General features: G+C 43.3%; 1 protein-coding gene across 4 annotated transcripts in view; it reads right to left on the bottom strand.

Moving 5' to 3' along the window:
• Positions 1–818: 818 nt before the first annotated feature.
• Positions 819–20,462, bottom strand: part of EPS8 (EGFR pathway substrate 8, signaling adaptor) — a 176,353-nt gene continuing 156,709 nt past the window's right edge. For all 4 annotated transcript variants that reach the window (XM_063134846.1, XM_063134849.1, XM_063134848.1 and 1 more), the window contains exons 16-21: positions 20,014–20,122; positions 17,979–18,116; positions 6,688–6,907; positions 3,893–4,073; positions 2,646–2,775; positions 819–2,221 (exon numbers count right to left, since the gene is read on the bottom strand). In XM_063134846.1, coding sequence (XP_062990916.1) covers positions 2,108–2,221; positions 2,646–2,775; positions 3,893–4,073; positions 6,688–6,907; positions 17,979–18,116; positions 20,014–20,122 — 892 coding nt within the window. In that variant the 3' untranslated portion in view covers positions 819–2,107. The remainder of the gene's footprint in view (positions 2,222–2,645; positions 2,776–3,892; positions 4,074–6,687; positions 6,908–17,978; positions 18,117–20,013; positions 20,123–20,462) is intronic.

Here is a 20,462-nt window from a genome sequence, read left to right as displayed (position 1 = left end):
GGAGAAGGCTATCCATGGCTACTAGTCCTGACAGCTATGTGCTATTTGCAGTATCAGAGGCTGTATATGTACACCGGTTGCTGGGGGGAAATAAGCATGCGTGTCTGTGTGTGAGTGTGTGTGCTCTTGCACTCATGACCTACTTGTGGGTTAGTTGGCCACTGTGAGGACAGAGTGCTGGATGAGATGGACCCTTGGTCTGATCCAGCCTGGCTCTTCTTATGTTCTTAGGTTGGAGAACGCTGCCTTACCTTCTGGGGGCTGCCGCCACATTTTGAATTGCAAGGAACCCTTCTGCAGGGAACACTCTACATAATTATACCACATGAGGAGCTCCGAACTGACAGACACCCTGTTCTCCAGAGTATTTAGCTTAACAATGAGTCCAGGTCTCCATTAGATAATTATTTCTTGACCCATGGAAGCCAACCATAACAGAGTTGAGAATTCCTTCCCTAACAAGCATGTTCAAAACAATTCAATAGCACATGCTGGGGCCTATATAAGGTTAGAATGCAGCTGAGGATCACATTTAGCAGTTTCCTCTCAAAAGCTCCTTGCAGATGGAAAGCAGGCACATTAGGTAGAAGGTTAGATAACAACCCTTCCCCACAGCCTGCTCGGGTATGTCTGATGTTGAACAGAAATACTTTCAAACATGCACTCATGGGCTTGACCCCTGAAGCGGTATAGCTCTGCTAGGACTATACCACCAGTCTGAACGTTTGAATCGGTTGTCTTGAGGCAAAAGAAAAACCTTTCCCCTTTTGCCTCAGTCCCACCTCTTTATCGTGACAGATCATGAAAACCATTTCACATACATCAAATATTGTTTATTGCAGACTTTCAGCTGAGTCATGTGAAAAAAGGCACCATGAAAATTAATTAAACTAGATGATTAATTTCTTTTAAATGACATGATGGGGTTTTGATGCCTTTATATACAAGTGACAGAATAGAACGTTTTGTATGGAAAAGAAATTTTTTAAAAAAGTCATTGTAGTCCCAAAACCCCACAACATTTACTGTAATATTTTTTGTAGTTAGGTTGGCCATATTTTAAAAGATTAAGGTTAGAAATGAAGATTTTATTCCCTTCAATGTTTTTTTTAAAAAAAAACATTAGAAACACCTTTCCTGTTTGCCACTGCAAAACCTGGAGTTCCCTTCCCTTTTGACTGGTGAGTTAAAGCAAAAATAAAAAAAATGCAACACTCTTAATGATAATACTGTGAATAACCACACGGGTACCCAAAAAGGGTCAAACTGCCCCCCACTTTTAAAAAATTGACATTTGTGCTGTTGTTTCCTTTATAGGTGTCTTTATTGGTTTGTGCTTATTCCCACTGGAACAGCAATAAAATTGAAATCCAGAATAAATTATTTTGCTCTATATGCCTCCATCTGATGATGCTGTCCGAAGAATTGTAAGAACAGGACTGCAGCTGATATCAAAAATATTTAGCCTCCGATTGTTGGCATTCAGGAACTTTTGAATAAATTGGACATTTTGGTGCTCAGAAATGGAAAATAAAAAGAAAGGGGCCATAATGAAAAGGAGGGTTGTCATAGAGAAGTCTCAACAAAAGTCCTTTCAGGTTCTCATTGATATCAATGGCAGAGACAATCATAGGCTTAACTTTCCCATTGAGGCCAATGGGACTTAAAGAGAGATCATGGCCCTTTGGATTCACACTGGCCCGAAGATTTCAACCCATTTCGTCAGCTGGATCAGTGTCTATGAATGGCTCAAAAGTAGCAATGTGATTTTGCTTGTCCCCTAAAAAATGAAGAAGCATGAAATGATTGCTTTTCAACAAGCCAGCCCTGGGAGTGCTGGTTAAGGACTCCCAGAGGATTTTTTCCCTTTAAATATACTTTTAAATCAAGGGAGAGGCGGAGCAATTGCTCTTCCACCTTACCTCCCAATTGCATGCTTTCTTTATGGCATCAAATCATATCTACATAAATAGTCATCATTAAGCAGACATTTCTCCCTTCATGGCTTCCTAAAACAAAGCATGTTGGAACAATGCCAAGGACAATGGAATTTCTCTCTCTCTTCGTTTTGAAACAGTAACAAAAATAATAATAACAGGAAAGACATTTAGTGACCACTGCTCTCGTCAAAAGACTCTACTCCTGAGTCCGTGGCGGTCGCGCTGAGTTTCTCCTGCCTCCGTCTCATGATCTCTTGTAATTCTGAATTTCCGCTGGTAGCCTGCGAAAACAGAATGGGGTGGGGGCAGAGAGGTACGCTCAGATTCCTGCTTTCACAAATCCACTCACAGTTGCACTGCATCATGGTTTAGATATAAAGCCAGAGCCTGCGCTTCACTAAAACTTATCAAGCACCTGCTTTGCACATCCCACTTTTTGTGGGAAACATGGCAAATACTGCTCTATGTTCTACAGTCAGAGCAGAGAAAGATGGAACATCAGAAGCCGTCTTATACTGAGTCAGGCCATTGGTCCACCTTGGCCAGAATTGTCAACACTGACTGGCAGCAGCGTCTCTCCAGGATTTCGGCAGGAATTTTCCCAGCCCCACCTGGACATGCTCTACCACGGAGCCACGACCCTTTTTCAGTTCACTGTTTGGATGGCACTTTAGCATATTCAGGGGGAAACTAGCTCATACATACCTCCAATGCAGCTTTCTGGACAGTAATTTGGCTGTATACACGAGCTCCCTCAGGGCATACAGACTTCAGTTCATCTTTGTTGAGGGAGAACAGTTGAGCACCAGTCAAAACGCCAAGGCTGTTGACAGTCCTGTATATTTAGCAGCGAGATATGGACCACGAAGTTTTGGCATCCGTTTAAGAAAATGTAAAATAGGCTATGCAGCAAAGAGGGGGTGGGGGTGGGGGAAGAACTTGTGGTCCTCCACATGTTGTTGGACTACATTCCCATCATCCTTGATTGGAGCTGATGGGAGTTGGGAAACCAACAGCTGGTGGGGTGTAGGTGAGGCATTGGTAAAGTACAACCGCTGCTCACTGGCATCACACAACCTGAAATCATTCAGGCTGAACTCAATGGGACTTAATTTCAAGTAGACATGCATTGCATTGCACTCCCAGGCGGTTTATTTTACATTTGGTTCTTGAAAGCCAAAAATTGAAACACATTTATTTGATGATGCCAAGTTGAGCTCAAACAGGGGAAAGAGTCCAGCACCATCTTTTAATTTGCTCCTGTTTTTGCAATTTGGGGGATTATTATGTTTTAAAAAAGGGTTATTCAAATAGGAAGTGGGAACTGAATATGATCATGTTGCATGTTTGTAAGAAATAACTTAGGCAAAGCATGTCAAAATCTAGAGCAAAATCCAGCCAAATGGTTCACTATGCATAAATCCTACTGGAGGGGCATTTAACTCTCCCATCAACTTCAACAAGGCTTAAATGCATCCATAGATAGGATAAAAAATAGTTCAGGTAACCCACGTTGGTTGGTCCTAGAAGTATACATTTTCCAGAAATGTTGAAGCTATAGGAAAAAGCATGCCTTTTTTTTTCTAGGGGAAAAATATTTTTGGAGGTCAAATTGAAATATATGCAATACTTACTTTCTTTTGAAACCTAAATTTATTTTACTGCTCGGGAGAGCAAACCCACAGACCCTATAGAACAGCTGGAGGCCATAGGTTAGTTCAGATTCCTGATTCCAAGTGTGGAGACAGTGTTCCTACTTTGGACCCAGGAGCTGAGCTCTCCCCTCCTCAAAGCCAGCACGGAAGAAACTGCCTTGGCTGCCTCTCCGGGGTTGCAAAATAATCAGACGAGGAAAAGGGGAAGGTTCTCATGTTCTTATATTACAGCCTGCCTTCTATGATTCTATGCTTTGATCAATTTTTAAGAAAAAAATGTTGCTCCTCCAGACTTACACTGGGTTGAATCCTTTGGCTTGTAGCCAATTTTTCACATCTTCCGGAGAAGAGTCATGGTTGATATTGACTATGGGGACATTAGGGCGTGGCACATGGAACTTCTTTTGGGCAGCGCTCCGGCCGATAGTGAGTCGGTGAATGAGTTCATCCTGGACTTCCTCCATCTGGGATTTCCTTCCTGAAGGAATGAAAGGAAGGCTGCTTTTTAAATGTATTTGAAGAAGATGGTGGATCCCTGCATTGAGCAGGGGGTTGGACTCGATGGTCTTATAGGCCCCTTCCAACTCTACTATTCTATGATTCTATGAAGTAATTCTTTAATTGCTTGACCTAGAGTGAAATCCTATGCATGTTTACTCAGAAGTAGCCTTATTGCTTGCTCCCAAGTAAACTTGCCAAGGATTGCAGCCATAGCTTTACTACCTGCCTGTCTTTCTCTAGACTGGTTCTAAAACTCTTGAAAAATAGCATCAATTTCTTCAGATTCTCTGTTTCATCCAGAATGTTAGGTGAGAGGACTGACAAAGAATAATAATTAAAAAAAACTCAGCACAATTTCTTCCTCACCCCTAACTGAATGGAAATGACATGCCACTTTAAGATCACTGTTGAATTCTATAGCTAGTATGATCTAGCTAAAGATACGCACTTTTTAACCCAATCGATTTCAATGGGAGAGGTAAGCATGGGCTTAGCTGTTTCCCATTAAAACCAATGGAACTTAGATGTTCTTATTGTTGGCTGGATTGGATCGTTAGCAATTAGGGCCACTAAAAACCTTCTCTCTCTCTCTCTCTCTTTGTGTGTGTGTGTGTGTGTGTGTGTGTAGTGCACCTGCTCTTCTAGCCTGGATCTGAAAACCACCCATGCACTTGCTGTTCAAAATTAACAGGGCAATTCTGCTGCGTCAATTCTGTGGCAACCACCAATCACTCCATCATTAGGACTTGATTACTCCAGCCGTCTCCTACACTGGCTATTCCTAGAGCAAACGGGAAGTAATTATCCTGAATTCTACCACTCATTTCCATCTTCCTGGTTTGTTCCTCCTGGTTCAATTGCAAGTGAAATCGGATCTTCTTGTCTAACAGACAATGCCAAAGAATTCATTTAATGCTTCCTGTCTTATCAGGGCAATATGTTTTAGTCCAAGCAAGAGCTGCTAAATGGCCCAGGAAAAAAACGACACTCCTGATCTGGCCCCCCTCCTGCTCATTTAGCAGAGGTGTGACGTCCAGAAATGGCAAGTGAGGCAAAGAGCTGGACATGCTAGGAAGGGAAGAAGTAGCCTTAAACCAAGCCAGACCTTTGGCCCACTTCACTCAGTATTGCCTGTGCTGACCTGCAGCAGCCCTCCGGGATTTTAGATACTAGTCTGTAACAATCCTACTTGGAGATGCCCAGGACTGAACCTGGGACCTTCTGCATGCAAAGCTTACCACTGACCCTTACCTAGTGCAGTTCATAGGAACATTGGTAGCAGCCTGATATTGAGTCAGACCATGGGTCCATCTAGCCCAGTATTGTCATCACTGACTGGCAGCAATGGCTCTCCAGGGTTTCAGGCAGCAGTCTTCCAGCCCTGCTTGGAGATTCCAGGCACTGAACCTGGGAGAAGAAGACTATCAATGGATACTAGCCCTGATGGCTATGTGCTACCTCTATGATCTGAGGCATTAAGCCTGTGTGCATCAGTTGCAGGAGAACATGGGTGGGAGAGTGCTGTTGCACTGTGTCCCGCTTCATTGGTTCCTGGTCGACAGTTGGTCGGCCACTGTGTGAACAGAGTGCTGGACTAGATGGACCCTTGGTCTGATCCAGCAGTGCTCTACTTATGTTCTTATGACCTTCTGCATGCAAAGCAGATGCTCTACCACCGAGCTACAGCCCCTCCCCTCAAACAGTTACTAGCCACAGAAGCCAGCCCAAAGGCTGATGTTCCTAAGCTGCAAGAATGCAAAAGCCTGAACAAGGCTGGGGACACTCCATGGTCCATGGTGATGCAATCCAAAGGAACAAGGTGTCTTCAACAATGACAAAACTTCTGGCCGTGCTTCTTTCTTCCCAGCATATAAATGTTCTTTTGCACACCTGACACAAGACATCAGTGCTCTCAGCCCCTTTTTAGGGATCAAAGTCCCCCATCTTGCAAGACATGACTAGAAAAACTGGTCAATGCTCTGCATACTTATGGGCCACCCAAAATTCAAATTTGTAAACTGCCCAGAGAGCTTCGGCTATTGGGCGGTATAGAAATGCAATAAATAAATAAATAAATAAATAAATAAATAAATAAATAAATTAGTTTAAACACACCTGCATTGATGGATTTCAGATTTCCAGAACCAGATTTTCAGAGAATCTGGAGTTGTTTGGCAAGGGCTGGGGGAATGGCAAGAAGGATGCTACGGAGATTGAAAGCAGGGGTGAGGGCCTTCCCCCACTCTGGCTGGGGATGATGGAAGCTGTCATCTAAGACATCTAGAGGGCACCAGGCTGGGGAAGTCTGACTGAGGAAGAGGAAGATGCTCCACTTCCTGACCAAACTTGGCCTCAAAAATAATAAGCCTGAGAACCTTCAATTGCCATTTTTGAGCCTTCAATTGCCAGTTTTGGACTTTCGGTTGCCATAATAAAGCTGAGAACCCTCAACTGCCATTTTTAACGTCAAAACTTCTGCATGGCAAGTTCTGTTGGGTGTACAGAGTTCCTTTAATCCAGATTAAGCATTCTTTTTTAATGCGGACGATTTCCCTGCTCATGAAAAACAAAACCACCAAACAAAAACTCACGATCTATAGGGGGCGGTTTTTGTCTCTGGGTGTCTCGCCCGCTGTCGCTCGACGTGCTGCTCTGGCGGCTGATGGCTCCAGGTACCTTTGGCACAGGAACTGGGACAGGCGCTGGAACGCTCGGAGGGAGAGGGACTGGGACTGGGAGCGGCGTGTGGGGTGGCGACGGAGCAGCGGGCATGGGGTCAGGTTGCTTCGGAACAAAATCTGTCCTTTGTTTCTGCCAGTATGAAAAGAGGGAGCTTTCATTTTCCTTTCAACGTTTGGTGTTTTTTTTTTGGGGGGGGGGGAGAAACAAGACTTCTGCAAGTAAGTACTTCATTATTTTATTTTTTCTCCTCTTCACACATCCAACCTGTGAAACTCCAGAGAGGTATAATAAGATAACACATACACTTCTACACATTGCAGAGTGAGAAAAAAAAGAAAGAAAGAGTGAAACCCAAACTGTTGGATGATGACTGTCTCTTGACTTCTTTCTTTTCAAGAAAACCCCCCAATATTAATTCATTTCAAATGCTTACGTAAATGCAAATCTGGCTACAATGTGTTCGTGCATTTTAGTGCAAATGTGCAATTTCTCCCCAAAAGGGGGGAGGGGCACGGGAGAAACACACTTTTCACTGTAGAATCTGCAGATTCGGTTGATAGAAATTTGAACACATCTGAATTTGTTGCAGATTTCTTTTGAGATCCCTAGCAGACACACAAAGGCACTGGTCAGATTGTGGGTCAAGTCAGATGTGATGGGTCAGCACGTTTCCCCCCACTGGGCCAATAACAAGCTCAGCCGGGAAGACAAAGCCAGGGGACAGAGAGGAGAGAATTCAGTTTTGGAAAATGATGCAGAGGAAAACAGTTAAATGCCCCACTCCTTCCCAAGCACCGTGGCCCCAATCCATTTCCCCTCCCCCTCAATAGCAGCCATGGAATGGATATTTTTAAAACCATGGGAGATTCCAGGCATAGGTCTCCTGTATCCCATCTGGGTTAGCCCTGATTTGGGCTAAAAATTTGAAGACATGTAGAACTCACCCTCCCCAAATGGACTGACTGACTAATGTCTGTGTAACATTCTCTTTCATCAAGCTGAAAGCTTATTTAATAATAATAATAATAATAATAATAATAATAATAATAATAAAAAGAAGAAGAAGAAGAAGAAGAAGAAGAAGAAGAAGAAGAAGAAGAAGAAGAAGAAGAAGAAGAAGAAGAAGAAGATTATAAAAAAGAGAATTGATGGCTAAAGTAAAAAATCCTTTGGTAAAACATGTTCTCTGTGAAGGATTTTTGTTATTTGATTATATGCCATCGTCATGCGTAACACATGATCCCCCAATTCCTTGTACTGGCCCAGTGGAGGCAGGGAGGGGTGGGAATGCATGCACAACCCTTCCCACGGGGGAGAGTGCAGTGCATCATGGTCTCAGCAATAACTGCCTTGAAAACTGAGAGAGAGAGGGTGGGGAGAGGGAAGAGAATCCAAAAGGCAGCACAAGGAATATGAAGAACGGTCCAAATATCGCTGGCAGTCAGAACAAGACCTTCTAAAAAGTGTTGCAAATGGGATCAAGTTGCTAAATGTGGTGTATCAGAATTGGCCTTGTGAGGAGTAAGTAGTGAAGTCAAATAAGGAATCAAATCATTTTCTCAGGCTCCAAATCCTTAAAACTAAGAACAAAACCCCACAACGTTGAACGGTCACAGCCGTTCTTTGCACATTCATTAGGTCCTTCCCCAGCACCATTCAGAGAGAAAGCATAGGAAAAGGTTACCTTTAAATCATGTACAGCACAAACAAGGGGGCAATTCATGAAGTATGTTGCACAACGTGGGAGGAGGGAGCTATGACAATGGCTGGGTTGAGTGTGGCTTGCCGTTGAACCATGGGTTATTGGTGAAACATAGGTTATTGTGTTGTCTGAGTCCAGACGTGGAAACAAACCATGGTTTGTAGCCAAACATCTGGAAATCTACTTTCTGCCCAGCCCTAGATTAGACAGTATTAGAGCAATTGTCTGACCTGGTATAAGGCAAATTCATATGTTCACCCTCAGTTGAGGCTCCCTAAGGTTGGAAGTTTAAAGTTTGTTATAAGAATGGAGGGGGAGGTTGGCTTTTAGAAGTGCAACACACTTTATGGGTAATCCCCACAAAGCTTTTAACACATACCATTTCGCACAACGTTTTATACAAAAGCAATTTGAGTTACCTCAGAAAGTTCTCCCAGTAATTGCTATGAGAAAAACAAAGTAAATCAAAGCAAATTAGACTGTTAAACCAACTCTGGAACCATAAATCGGTAGTCCTCCAGCACTTAAGTAATCTCCATTTGCTCTTGAAAATGGCATTCCAACAATCACTGGTGACTACAATGTGCAGATAGGAACCGAAACAAAAACATATCTTACACCGTATTAGCCTCGGGATACAATTAGGAAATGCAATATATAGTGTTATATTGAAATATTTATGCAGGCTTTCCCTGGTCTTAAATACAGCTAGTTTTACATTGCCTTTTAAACTTTTAATATTTTAAATTTATACTTGTAGTGTATGGTTTTTAATTGTGCACTGCCCAGGGAGCTTCGGCTGATGGGCAGTATAAAAATGTAATAAAAGAAATAAATAACATATAATACAGTGATTTATATTGTATTGCTGAACTACATCCTTCTGAGTTAGTACAATTGCTTGATTGCATCCTTAGCTGATATAACACATTTTCTTGATCAAGCACCATTAAAATGTACTCATGAGAGCAATGAGAGCTCGAAACGTATTAGAAACAGAGATTGGCTTTTAGAAATGGATTCTTCAAGCTGCTCATGTGTGATTCTGCAAGGCTGGATAAATTCCTGGAGGAGAAGACTATCAATGGCTATTAATCCTGATGGCTACGTGCAACCTCCAGTATTAGAGGCAGTAAGCCCGTATTCACTAATTGCTTTGGGAAATGGATGGGAGGGTGCGGTTGCACCCGTGTCCTGCTTGTGGATTCCTAGTCAACAGCTGGTGGGCCCCTGTGTGAACAGAGTGCTGGACAAGATGGACCCTTGGTCTTATCTAGCAGGGCTCTTACATTCGTATGTTCCATTTTCTGGGATGGGTCTGAGCTAAATGTGTATCCCAGACATGAAACGGACAGAACTATTTGGGTTGGTGATAGCTAATTCCTTTGGCCTGTGGAGTTGGTGTTGGCCACTAACCTGCTGTTTTTATGATATCCTCAGTGAACTTTTAGTACTACATTCATTTATTTTTATTACCAATGGTTTACTACTGACATCTTATTATGGTTGTTCACTATTAATAATGTATTGTTTATTATACTGGATTTCTTTATCATAAGTCACTTTGATTATTTTAATAGCAAAATAGGGAATAAATAATGAACCAAATAAAGCTGTGTCAACTTTGATAGGCGAAGAAAGGACTGAAATTGTGAATGGAAATTGTTTTTAGTTATTTAATTGTTTTAAATTTTGTATCATGAATTGTTTTTAGGCTACATTTTATTATAATGTTGTAATATAATGTTTATAATGTAGTGGGTTTTGTATTTATTCTTGTGAATTGTTATGAACCACCCAGAGAGCCTCAGCTATAGGGCGGTATAGGGCACTTTCATGTCCCATTTTCTTCTCCTTTGCCTTTCGTTTGCTCCTCTCTCACCTAGGGATTTGACCTTTGCAAATTCTGATATGAACCGGGCTGATCCACAGCTCCTGAAAGTACGTGCAGATCAGAATGTACCTATCCATCCACTTTCATGCTTCTCCAAATGCTGCGACACCATTCTCAACTCAAAAATGTATCAAGGTGCATGTAGAATGGCATATTTTCAGAGAAAATGCATTGAGTAAGGTGTATTTTCAGGGGAAAAAATACATATTTCAATGAGGATTTTTTGTGTGCAGATTTTTGTTCTTGTTAAATCACAGATTATCCTGGAAACGTTTTGTTGTTGTTGTTACATTGCATATTAAAAACCAATTTGTAATTATTATTACTTTTGAAAAACACAGAACTTGGAAACAGGACAGAAGAAACTTCTGAATGAACACATGTGAAAGTGATGAAGACCAGAAACAGACATAGCTGGGCTTTAGTTCAGCATACTGCTTCATTGCCCTTTAATACTGGCATTGGTTAAATAAGCTTTTTTTTTTTTAAAAAAAAAAAACCCAACTGACTCTTCTTCAGTATTATTATTATTCCTCCTGCCAAAAGAATTTGGCCATTTGTGCTCATATAGAAACAGTCAGTGCCAAGTTCGGCCTCCACTCTCTGGCGCACCACATTCTCTTTGAGACAACCTGCCACAAAACCTTGCGCAAGTCTCTTTATTTAGCAATTTGTGGCAAATGTCTCTCTGCGGGGGTGCAGCTTCTCCTTCACACACATTTCTCATGCCCAGGTCTCCTGCCAGCATGCTTAGATCCAACACAATTATGTCCTGCCAACTGCTTTCTCACTCACACACACACACGCACACCCCATCGTCACAGCCTTCCCCCCTTTTCTTCTCAGCTGCCTGGGAAATGTGTTCCAACGAAGGAAGGCACAAGGCAGGTGCTCCTTCGCCAGTTTGCCAGAATTGCCATCAAGTCTTTGCCAATAATCCGTACAACACCGTCCTGGCCCAACTGGGAGCTTTTTACTTTTTTTGGTTTTGTTTGTTTTTTTAAAAGCAAGAAATAAAATAAAATAAAATAGCAATTGTAATTAAAATAGCAATTGTATTTTAGGAATTAGGAGAGAGATTTATCCAAATGATACCTCCACTTTTGAAAATGAAACCATCGTGTAGACAACTGTTCTGAACGTCACACATAGTTTTTTGTTTGTTTTGTCATGTGGTTGTGGGGTGTAGTGGCTATGTGGAGAGAAAAGCTAATCACTGTTGTATTGGTTGGAGCAAGAACTGTGAAGCCAGGCAGTTCTTAAACTTGGGGTGGGTGGGTTATGCATGGCTGATACACTGGCTGTGCCCCTTCCTAGAATCGGAAGACCTAAAGATGGCAGTGCACGTGCTGGTAACTTCAAGGGTTGACTTCTGCAATGCGCTCTACATAGGGCTATCTTTGTGCCTAGTCCAGAAACTTCAGCTAGTTCAAAATATGGCATCCAGGCTGGTCACTGGTACACCTAGGGGTGAGCATATTACACCAATTTTAAAATCACTTCACTGGCTGCCAATTAGTTTCTGGGTGAAGTATAAAGTGTTGGTTATCACCTTTAAAGCCCTACATGGTTTGGGTCCAGGTTATCTGCGGGATCACCTTCTCCAGTACAATCTGCCCCACACGCTCAGGTCCTCTGGGAAGTATTTATTTCAGTCAGCGAAGACAAAGCTGACAACTATTACCCAGAGGACCTTTTCTTCTACCGCTTCCAGACTGTGGCATGACCTAATGTGAGAGGTTCATCAACTTAACAGTCTTTTAAAAAGCTGTAAGGATGGATTAAAAGCTGAATTTAAAAAAGCTATAAGGATGGATCTCTTCTGGCAGCCCTACCCAGTTGAATTTTAAGATGTCTGGCTGTTATTTTAATAATGTATTAGTTTTATATGTTTTAATCAGTTTTATGTATTTTATAGTATTTTTATATTTGATGTTGTTCCCCGTCTCTATCCAGAGGGAGAGGCGGGTAAGAAATAAATGGATGATGATAATGATGATGATGATGAGATAGTAAAAGAGTTGAAGTCTTCAGGACGGATAAAAAGAAATACTTCTTTACACAGTGCATAGTTAAACTCTGGAACTCACTTCCACAAGAGGCAGTGATGCTCATCAATGGCTTTAAAAGCCATTCGGATGGCTTTAAAAGGGGGGGGGAGACAAATTCCTGGAGAAGGCTATCGATGGCTACTAGTCCTGATGGCTATGTCCTACCTCCAGTATCAGAGCTAGTAAGCCTATATACCCTAGGTGCTGGGGAACATAGGTGGGAGGGTCCTGTTGCACCCATGTCCTCCTGATTGTGGGTTTTATGTGGGCAGCTGGTTGTCCACTATGTGAACAGAATATGCTGGACTAGGTGGACCCTTGGTCTGATCCAGCAAGGCTCTTGTTATCTTCTTATGTTCAGCTGACCCATGCTGGCTGACTACTATAAGAGCTTCCTTGGCTAATTCCTCAGTAATTCTTACTTTTGGCCAGAGCTAGGAGATGGCATACAAGATGTATCCCTGCGAAACACTGCTCAGGTCATGGTTCAAGACTCATGGCAGGCTCAAGTCCTGGCAGAACTCTGCCTCTCACAGCCATCTATATAGTCTTAACAAGGCTTACATGTTACATGAATACTGGAGGAGGGGGTGAGCGTATGCATTGCTAAAAAAAGAAATGGATTACCAAAACAAGAGGTCAAAAGAGGACACTAATTTGCACGAAATTTGCATAGCCTAATTTGCATGCATACAATTTAAATATAAATAGCAGGGAAATGGCTGTGTTCAGTCTGATGTCCAAGTCAGTGCAGGCTGGTAGGTCCGATGTCAGTGGGCCGTGAATCCCCTCCGGATTTCAGTCAGAACTCTAAAGGAGCTATAGCTCCTTTAGAGTTCTGACCGAGACCTGGAGCGGATTCACCACCCACTGACATCAGACCCACAACTTCTGGGCCGCTGCTCTCCCTTCTTATAGTTCTTCATCTTCCAACTGTGCTTGGATTGGGCAGCCCTTCAAATAGAGGATTGCCCTCTAAAGAAAGAGGACACGTGGCCACCCTTAGAAACACACAGAAGTCTTCATGAAGGCAGCCTTCTCTTGTCCTGCTAATATTGTCCACCTGTAGCGATGTAGTGGGCCTATTTGTTATATTTTTTGTATGGCTTACCAGGGTTTAAGACATGTACTAGCAGTCCTACTTCCTGCTTCGAAGATGAGGACAAAATCAGAGGTTTGGAGTTGTGGGGCATTTTCAAAACTAGCCCAACATGACTCCTCTGTTCTTCTCCCTCCCTCCCTCCCTCCCTCCCACCCCCACCCCCACCCCCACCCCATGCCTTTGCCATCATCTTCCATCCATGGAAAGGATTTGGAGCTCAGGAAGAGCGAGAGCACAAGATTCTACTGTGCCTCTGGCACCTGCTTCCCCTCTGCCCATCTTGTATTCAGGGGGAGAGGAGGAAGGACTGAGCTCACATCCTGCTGGGTCCCTGGCAGGATGGAGCCTTCTCCTCTCCAGCTCATGTCTTCCACCATGGAGAGGACAGATTGGGGTGGGGATGGGGGACAAGCTGCATATACTCTGCTCTGCATCAGAAATGCTTACATCTTTTCCTGAAAATTATCTCATAGCTTTCCAAGATGCTCAGAGAAGCATACATGGGGATCCAGGGTGATCTCCCAGCCAGGGCCGGACATCCTTAGTACATCAGAGATGGAGCCATTTCAGCAATACTTAATCCCACTCTTTTGGGGGGAGGGACCTACTGGAACCTACTTCGTTAAAATACGTTTTTAAATTTATTCACTTATTTATTTATTACACTTATATGCTGCCCCATAGCCGAAGCTCTCTGGGCGGTTTACAAAAGTTAAAACAGTGAACATTAAAAACAAATATACAAAAATTTAAAAGCATAAAAAGAGGAAATCGGTTCACAAAACACTCTCAGAACGATCCAGTGATTTTAGTGGATTTTAACCATGAATAACTGCTTCAAAACTTGCTGTGAAAATTACCTGTCCCAAAGCTGGAGCTGTTTTGGGCTGGGGCTCCAATTGACAGGGCCAAAGATAAACTGGCAGGAAGACTCGAAGCAGATTGCCATACTATTCAACATGCCTAAGTAGAAAGTGTCCGCCATGAAATCCGTGGGACACCACTCGGGGGGGACTTGCCTAATGCGGAAGTCTGACAAAAGCCCAAGCGCCGTTCCAAAGCTGTGGCTCGTAGCAAGGCTGTGATTAGATCGCCCATGTGTGACAAACCCCAAGAAAGAAGGAAGCTGCCGGTATAAAAAGATCAACACCGCAGAGAACACTCCAATGGCATGCTACACTTCACACAGTGCAAACAGTGCAAATGGAAAAAGGGAAAATGTGGGCCTGCGGTTTGTCACAGGATACAACTTGGCGATTCCCTCTGGCTCACAGATTGAAACGTAAAGGTCTTCAACCCAGTTTTCAAATCATGCATCCCCTGGATATACGTTCCCTGTTTTCCATAAAAGTTTGTTGCTCTTGCCCAAAGATATGGACCTGGTTCAAAATGTGTATCTCAATCCCACTAACTTTCCCCCATGGACTACTATACTCATTCAAGATTCCAGAAAGTGTGTTCTCTCTCTCTCTTTCTCTCTCTCTCTCTCTCTCTCTCTCTCACACACACACACACGTATTTTTCCAGGATATCTGTGGGCCTCTGCACCCATTTCTTATCTAGTCCTCTGATTGTGGGCCTGCAATTACCTACGTGTTCCATCACACATGCAAAAAATAATTTATTTATTTATTTATTTATTTATTTATTTAAAATAACTCATTCCTCAGATGAAACTTGAAGCACAAATATTATCCTTTAAATCTCAAAACAATCTGGGTCCCAGGTACTCAAGGCCCATCATTCATTCAAAATTATTTTTAGAATCTTTTGCATGTAACTTTTTCTTGTTTTTTCTTAACCAAACACAGAGTTTTTGGTTAAGAAAAGTTTTTGGTTAGAGAAATTTATGATACTGAACAATAAAGTAGGGTATTATTACAACAGGCCAAGATTGGGTCCATGGACGCATACAGACTAATCAATGCTTACTCAAATTATGTCTTAACCCTATTAACATTCCAGGGATTAGGGGTGGAATACCCCAGGGACCAGTCATTCAAGAATCTTTACAATGTTTTCAGTGGCTTTTATTGGTATTCTATGATTTTTACAGGTCAAAAGCAATATCATAGTTTTTGAATAGTGAATGATAGATAATGAAGAGCACTATCTTATTAAAAGCTCTATTTTCTGGCTCAGCACCAAGGGGAATGGCAGACAGTGCATTTGAAAACAATGTAATTTCAAGGAAATATCAGACAGGTTTGGATGGAGTATGAGATTACGGTTTGGTTCAGAAACCAACCCTCAGGGGAGAAACATCGCTTTGTCCAAAAGGAAGAGCAAACTTAAATCTCATTAACAGTCTGAACTCCTTTAGAAATATAGACTGCGCAACCATTGTAAATAAGCCCCCATAAGATACTAGCATTCTAAAGGTTTTACTAGCCTGCTGGGTGCTGGCAGAGGAAGGGTGGAGAGATGCATTTCTGTGCTAGATGCAGAAGAAGGATGTAACATAGAATCATAGAATAGTAGGGTTGGAAGGGGCCTATACAACCATCGAGTCCAACCCCCTGCTCAATGCAGGAATCCACCCTACAGCATATTGACAGATGGTTGTCCAGCTGCCTCTTGAAGGCCTCTAGTGTGGGAGAACCCACAATCTCCCTAGGTAACTGGTTCCATTGTCATACTGCTCTAACAGTCAGGAAGTTTTTTCCTGATGTCCAGCCGGAATCTGCATTCTATCCCTCTTCCATAATCCCATCCAACCCCCAGCATGGAATTCCATGTGCTCGCCTGTGTGCAATACCTTGTCACCTATGGCGACCAGGCTAGTACTCAAGAACAAGGCTGAACTACACTAAACAACTTCCCTCTTTAAGCAGTCACCCATTCAGGTTATTGAATGGATGTTAAAGTGCTACTGCAGGATCAGTGTGGGTGTGTGGGTGTGTGCCTGTGTGTGGGTGTGGGTGTACTCACGTGACGTTGCGTGTCTGTGTTAGAAACTGTCAAGGTCATTAAATTTTTACTTGTAGAAAAAGTAAGGCACTTCATTACAACACACCAATCAATTACAAAAACTTAAGACACCAAAGATATTTGATAACACACATTGGCAAATGGAATATTCTGTACTAGCCTTCACCGACTGGTGCCTTCCAGATGTTTTCTGTTTCAATGGCCAGTAGCCCCAGCCAGAATGCCAATGGTCAGGAATCCAGGGAGTCCAAAATATCTGGAGGGCCCCCAGGTCAGGGAAGGCTGATTTAAAAAGTCAAAGGTTTATACGTATCTAATCCCAAACCAACTGCAAAATTATCAATCCATACGCATGCAAAATATGAAGACGTTAAGGTCCACACTTCCAGAAGGAACTGGAGGTAGGGAGAAAAGAAACACCCTACCTTAAATAATTCAAATTCCCTCTTTGGCATCAACAGCTATCAACACAGGACAAGCATTTGAAATTAAATAAATGTACAAGCAGAATTAGAACCGCAACAATGGCAACGGCAGCACTTTCAATGGATGGCAGGAAATGTAAAATCCCCAAAAGATAAACACAACGCTAGAAAAGGAGAGAATCTGTTCCATGTTATAGAGAGAGAGAAAACCATTCAGCTTGTAAAACAAATGAAATTAATCTTGTTTGCATTTGCAAGGTTATCTACACACACTCACAAAATGGCTTTTAATACAAGGATCAGGCAAGCTATGCCTTGGCTCGTCTTTTCTAGTGTCCCAGGTCCACCTGCCATACAATGATTGGCTGATGGAACTATTTGAACAAGCCTACTGGAAAATCCAGGAAACTTTGCACTAGGAATCAATGCTGCTTCTGCAATTTGACTGTCAGTTTAGGGCAGGGGAGGCCATCCTGTGCCCCACCAAATGCTGTTGGATTCCGAACTCCCAACAACCCCAGATATGGCTGTCTGATGGGAGTTGTAGTCTGACAACATCTGGAGACCACAAGTTCCCCACCCCTGGTCTAGGGCAGGGGTGGGCGGAAAGGCAGATCTCCTTAAAACAGTCTTCCATAACCTGGTGCCCTCCAGATTTGGAGTTTTGGACCATCTCACAGCGTTCTGGATCATTGGCCATGCTGGCAGAGGCTTCTGGGAGTTGAAGTCCAAAACATCCGGAGATCTGCCTTCTGCCCACCCCTGGCTTAGGGCATCAGGCTGATCAATGCCAAGGTCTTCACTCCTGCCTGCCAGAAACCTGTCCACTTGATTGGCTTGCCTTGCTTCCTCCTCTGTATCCTTGTAATGCAGAGGTAGAACTGGGTTCCCTGGACCATCTCGAGTGCCAGTATTTGCTCCCTTTGCCTGGAGAGTTCCTGGGATATTATTCTGAAAGGATTCACCCATGGACTTTGAGCCTTGTCCCCAGGACCACTCTGGCTCATGGCTCTGGGGCAGCATCCTGCCAACTTCCCCCCCTGCAACATGAACTCTCTAAAGAACGGGGAATTGGGGGTGGGGGAGAGGAGATACCTGTATAGTGTGTGTGTATGCCGGTTCCGTACAGCCACCTTCCTGAGACCTGAGAGGCTCCAAGATGTTGTTTGGCACAAATCCTGCGACTCCGTTTGCATTTTGGACTTTCCACCACTGCTTTCGGTCATCGAGAATCTGGAACAAAGCAAAGGGTATCACAAGGTAAGTGTCCAAGTCAGCAGCCCAAGTTCAGTGGTTATAGCCACTCATGCACAGATAACTGGTAACCTAAGTTATAAAAACATAGGAAACTGCCTTATTTCTGGGGCAGACCATATATCCATCTAGCCCAGTATTATTAGCTCTGACTGGCAGCATCAGCTCTCTGAGATCACGGCCACAGCAACTTCCCCATCATCTGCTACCTGTGCCATTTACCTGGAGATGCCAAGGACAAAACCTGAGACCTCCAGTGCTGTAAACGTTGAGAATATCATTACTCTTCCAAATTTAGATACGCCAGACTAAGCTTTCCTTGCAATTCACTGGTGTACTTTGGTAAATCACAACATAAAGCAGAACTCCTTCTAACGTATGAACCTGACCAGTTCTTGAGATCCCAGGAGGTCCTCTCTGAGAGGACTCCAACCTTTTGGGATAATGGTACCAAAGATAGGGCCTTCTTAATGTAGCACCTCGATTATGTATTTATTTATTACATTTATATACCGTCCCATAGCTGAAGCTCTCTGGGTGGTTTACAAAAGATTATGCAACTCCCTTTCCCTTTCTGCTCATCTGGCACCAAATTTGTTAACCTTTAGGTGGCCGGTGAAGACTATGTTTTCCTGGCTTCTGATGGTTTATAAAACGGCTTTTGGTTGTTTGTTACAAATAAAGTAGCATGGTGTAGTGCTTAGTGTTGGACTGGGACTAGGGAGATCTGGGTTCCAGTCTCCACTCAAACAATAAGCTCATTGGGTGACTTTGGGCCAGTCACTGCCTCTCATCCTAACCTACCTCACAGGATTGTTGTGAGGATAAAATGCAGAGGTGGAGGACCATGTGAGTAGCCATGGGTTCCTTGCAAGAGGAAAAAAGGCAGACTATAAATCTAATAATAAATAAATATCCTGCCTTTCTTCCAAGAAGCTCAAAGTGATGTACACTACCCTCCCACTCTCCATTTTATGCTCACAACAACCATGTGAGTTTTGTGCCTCCACCATTTTTCACGCTTTTGGTGGTGGCACAAAACTCAGGGATTGTGGCACAAAAGAACACAAAACTTTGGCACATGTTTGGAGGAGATACTAGTCAGGAGGTTCGTACTTAACAGAGCTTGTTTTGCACACAGAAGGTTAAGGTACAGCATGGCTCCTCCAGGTGAAAGGATCAGGTAGCAGGTGGTGGAAAAGACCTCTGGTTGAGTGTTTGTGCAGGCACCGCCCGTCACAGGCAACCAGGAGACAAAGCCTTTTTGTCACATTTGGAATTGTGGGTGCCATGCAGAGAGGGGGCCTGCTCGTTCATAAAACGGCTACCAGGACGGCCATGGCCAGTCACAAAACACTCATTTCCTAAGAAAGCAAACAGGTGAGACTAAAAGGAAAGTAACTTCTCCAAGGACCAAGTCCATAGCAGGAGTGGGGTCTGAGCTCCAAAACACAAACGCCCTCTCCTGAACCCCAGTAAAGATGACGCCAGAGGGCAGCTTTTTGCTTGGCAGCAGGCCAGCCTCCCAGTTTAAAAAGTACTAGCTTAGAAAAGTTTTAAAGATCCGGAGGGGGAAAGAGCCTGGTGGTTGTCAAAAGGGGTATCTGTGGGCTCACTGGTACCCACAGGTGCCATGTTGGAGACCCCAGGTGTAGCTGGTGTGATACAGGGCACATTACTATGTTCCCATTTACTCATTTCTCCAAAGTTTTCTAGAGGAACGTGCAACTGAACTAACCACAACCAACAAGAATTCTCCTAAGCAAGACGTAAGGTGACAGTGATAGGAAAGTGATCCTAAAAGTGTGCCATGCACAGCAGAAATCTGTTTTACTTGGGGTGCAGGGGAGGAAGGCCAAAATAAGCGCGGCATTACCTCTAAAATGTCATCCTTCGAGACAGAAAGTTCACTCGGGTTTCTTCCCACAAAGTCGTACCTGGTTTTGGCATATTTCTTGGAAGGGGTTTTATGCGCCTCATAATTTCTACAAAGCAAACAGGCCAAATGTTACCCAGCTCCACTTGCAGCACGGCACAGCCAAAAAGAGCGAAGAAGCAAGTCCTGCCTGCCAGCAAATCTAATTAGGGACGGTGATTTGCCCAGAATTTACTACCGTGCAAAGCAATCAGCCATCCATCACAATAGCAAAAACCTGGCCATGGGCAGCAATGCTATTAACCACTGAAGCAGCTGCAAATGCTCCGTCGGCATATGCGCACATGCACCCATACAAACGTGGTCACTCTTTCTCTGCAGCACAGAGTGGAAGAATTTACGAGATGAGCCATGTTCATCTCGTAATCTCATGTTCTGGGGACGGGGGG

The sequence above is a fragment of the Elgaria multicarinata genome, chromosome 9 (assembly GCF_023053635.1).
Source record: "Elgaria multicarinata webbii isolate HBS135686 ecotype San Diego chromosome 9, rElgMul1.1.pri, whole genome shotgun sequence".
NCBI classification, from domain to species: domain Eukaryota; kingdom Metazoa; phylum Chordata; class Lepidosauria; order Squamata; family Anguidae; genus Elgaria; species Elgaria multicarinata.
This window is presented reverse-complemented; position numbering and strand designations above follow the sequence as displayed.